A 2,455-nucleotide genomic window follows, 5' to 3' on the forward strand; every position below is an offset into this window, starting at 1 on the left:
ACTCGATAAACTCATCTCGCCATTCTGGTCTTGGGTCTTCAGTTCTTTGGTATATCTGGGACAAGAATTGAGCCACCTGGGAACAATCACACCAAGGATAAGGGGATAGATACAAATCTTGATGCTGCTTAAGTTTTCATCTGGACCCTTCCCTTGTGAGTATAACTAACCTTGCATTCTGTAAACTATCTTCCAATGAAAACCTTATTAATTCAGTGTATGAGTATCAATCCTTATTTATTTTAGTGAGGTTTGGTTTCTAAAATGACCACTATATGATTGGGAGCTAATGGTATTTTACATACACATTCCTATTTTCAATTCTGAAACCCTGAAATTCTGAGATTCATTGAAATGTTCTTGCAGGACTTTTCATGTGGGTGAAAGAAACTAGATCCACAGAACTTGGTTATTTTTTGAATGTGAATCTGTATTACCATCTTATGAGATTCATTGAGATTTAAGGAGTTACATTTATTTATTTACTTGCTTATTATTTCATTCATTTTTAAATAATTTACATTTATTTATTTATTTTTTTTAAGTGGGTATTTTTATTTATTTGTACTTAAACCTATCCACCAACCAGCCAAACTGGTACTATTATCATATATTAAAATACAAAACATCTTTCTACAAATACTAGAATTAACAGTTCTAGTAAAACCTCACAAGGGGCAGAGGAAATCAATGAAGGACATTGTAGTTTTACCCTTCACCATTAAAAACTAAGGTTGGTAACAAGAAAGCCTCACAATCTCAGAATATACCATTATCCTTCATCACATGTCTTTGTATCTTTACTTCCTATTCTTGAGGTTAGATTCTAAAGCCTGAAGATACCCACAGTAGGACCGTATCCAGTTAGCTACAGCCAGAAACACGTGTTCCATGTTGTGCACAACCAATGCTACTGAGAGCTTTGACTCCAATCGTACCCCCTCAATAGATACAGTAAGAATAATGGGAAATACAATATTAAGGCAAAGAAGTAGGACTCTAAAAGACAAAGCCTAGGAGATGTGACACAGCCATCGCCCAAACCAAGATCGAGTAATACCCGTCGTCACATATCTTCAGGCTGGATGTTCACAGAGTAATTTGGGAACAAATCCATGATTTTGCTGGGTACTAAAATACTTAGTGGACTGCTGTATTACACTATAGCTTTCCCCAGAAGTTTCTAAGAGGGACTCCAAATCGCTGACGGAATTTTGCTGGAACTGGATCTGGGGCTGCAGGGATTCCTCTCCACAGCTGTGGAGCTGGCTGTTCCAAGCTTGGGGGCACCAGGTCTGACTGGTCCAGGAGTGGTTGCTCCAAGACTGGCCATTCCAGGAGTGGTTGCTCCAAGATTGGCTGTTCCAGGTCTGGTTGCTCCAATTCAGGTTATTCCAGGTCTGGTTGCTCCATATTGGAAGGTTTGCAGAAGTGTTCATCAGGTGTCCCTGGTGGTAGGAGTAGAAGGCTGGGTATTCCGTGGCTGCTGTGCTGTTCTGAGTCACACTCTTGCTCTCCTTTGGCCAGTGGTTTTTCTGCCACCTCTTACATTTCATTCTCTGGTTCTGGAACCAGGTCTTCACCTGCTTATAACTAAGGTTCAGAATGATGGAAATTTCTTGCATCTGCTGGAGGCTGAGGTATTCTGCCTCTGAAATCGATCATTGAGGACATAGAGTTGGGTCTGAGAGAACACGGTCCTGATCTGTTTCTTGCCCTGGGCTGTGTGTTCCTTCCTCCCCGTTCTCTCCTCTGCAGAAGTGGGTGGTAGTTTCATCTTGGAACTGGTGGAGGAATCGGGGCTGTCCTGAACAAGCAGATCCATGGAGGAAGGAAGAGGAGAGACGGTCTCCGTGTGGAGCGTCTCAGCAGATGACATTTGTAGGAATGTGTAATTTTCTTCAGGCCTGCAAACCTCAGGCATTGGAGAAGAGTCCCTAGACCCGGGTGGTCTGGGGCCAGGCAGACACTGGGGCAGAGCGGGATCCTCACTCATGTTGGGGAGTTGAGGGTAGGGAGGGGGAAAGAGCAAGATTGTAAGGAAGGCCCAGGCTTCTGGATCCAGGTGGAAGAGCCGGGAGAAACAGAAAGACGTCCAGGTGTTAGAGTATGAGAAAGACAGAATGAAGGAGGTCACCCCCAAAAGGGTAAGAGCCAAGCAGCCCAATGGAGTCCTAAATAACTTACATTTTAAATACCTTGGGTTTCTTGGTGAACTTTAGAGAAAACAGAAAAACAATGACAGTTTAATTTGTCTGATACATTTTAGCTGAATGGTTTTCTCATTGTTTTTGACTCCATTCTGATCAGTATTGCCATGTATGCATTACAGAATTAAGTATAAGTTACTTGTTTTCGTATGATAACAAAATATTACTTTCTATTGAAGAATAATTTAATGGAAGATAAGAACGTCTCTGTGTGAAAGAAAACTGTTTTAAAGTTTCCTGTCAGG

At 41.7% G+C, this 2,455-nt stretch overlaps 1 protein-coding gene across 1 annotated transcript; it reads right to left on the reverse strand.

Moving 5' to 3' along the window:
• Positions 1–1,066: 1,066 nt before the first annotated feature.
• On the reverse strand, positions 1,067–1,933 carry LOC131828036 (homeobox protein NANOG-like). The gene is given in 3 exon segments (XM_059168912.1): positions 1,067–1,117; positions 1,119–1,645; positions 1,648–1,933. Coding segments are annotated over 3 exon segments (855 nt in total). The 5' UTR covers positions 1,925–1,933.
• Between the last annotated feature and the right edge of the window lie 522 nt (positions 1,934–2,455).

This window comes from Mustela lutreola, chromosome 3, assembly GCF_030435805.1.
Source record: "Mustela lutreola isolate mMusLut2 chromosome 3, mMusLut2.pri, whole genome shotgun sequence".
Classification (NCBI taxonomy): domain Eukaryota; kingdom Metazoa; phylum Chordata; class Mammalia; order Carnivora; family Mustelidae; genus Mustela; species Mustela lutreola.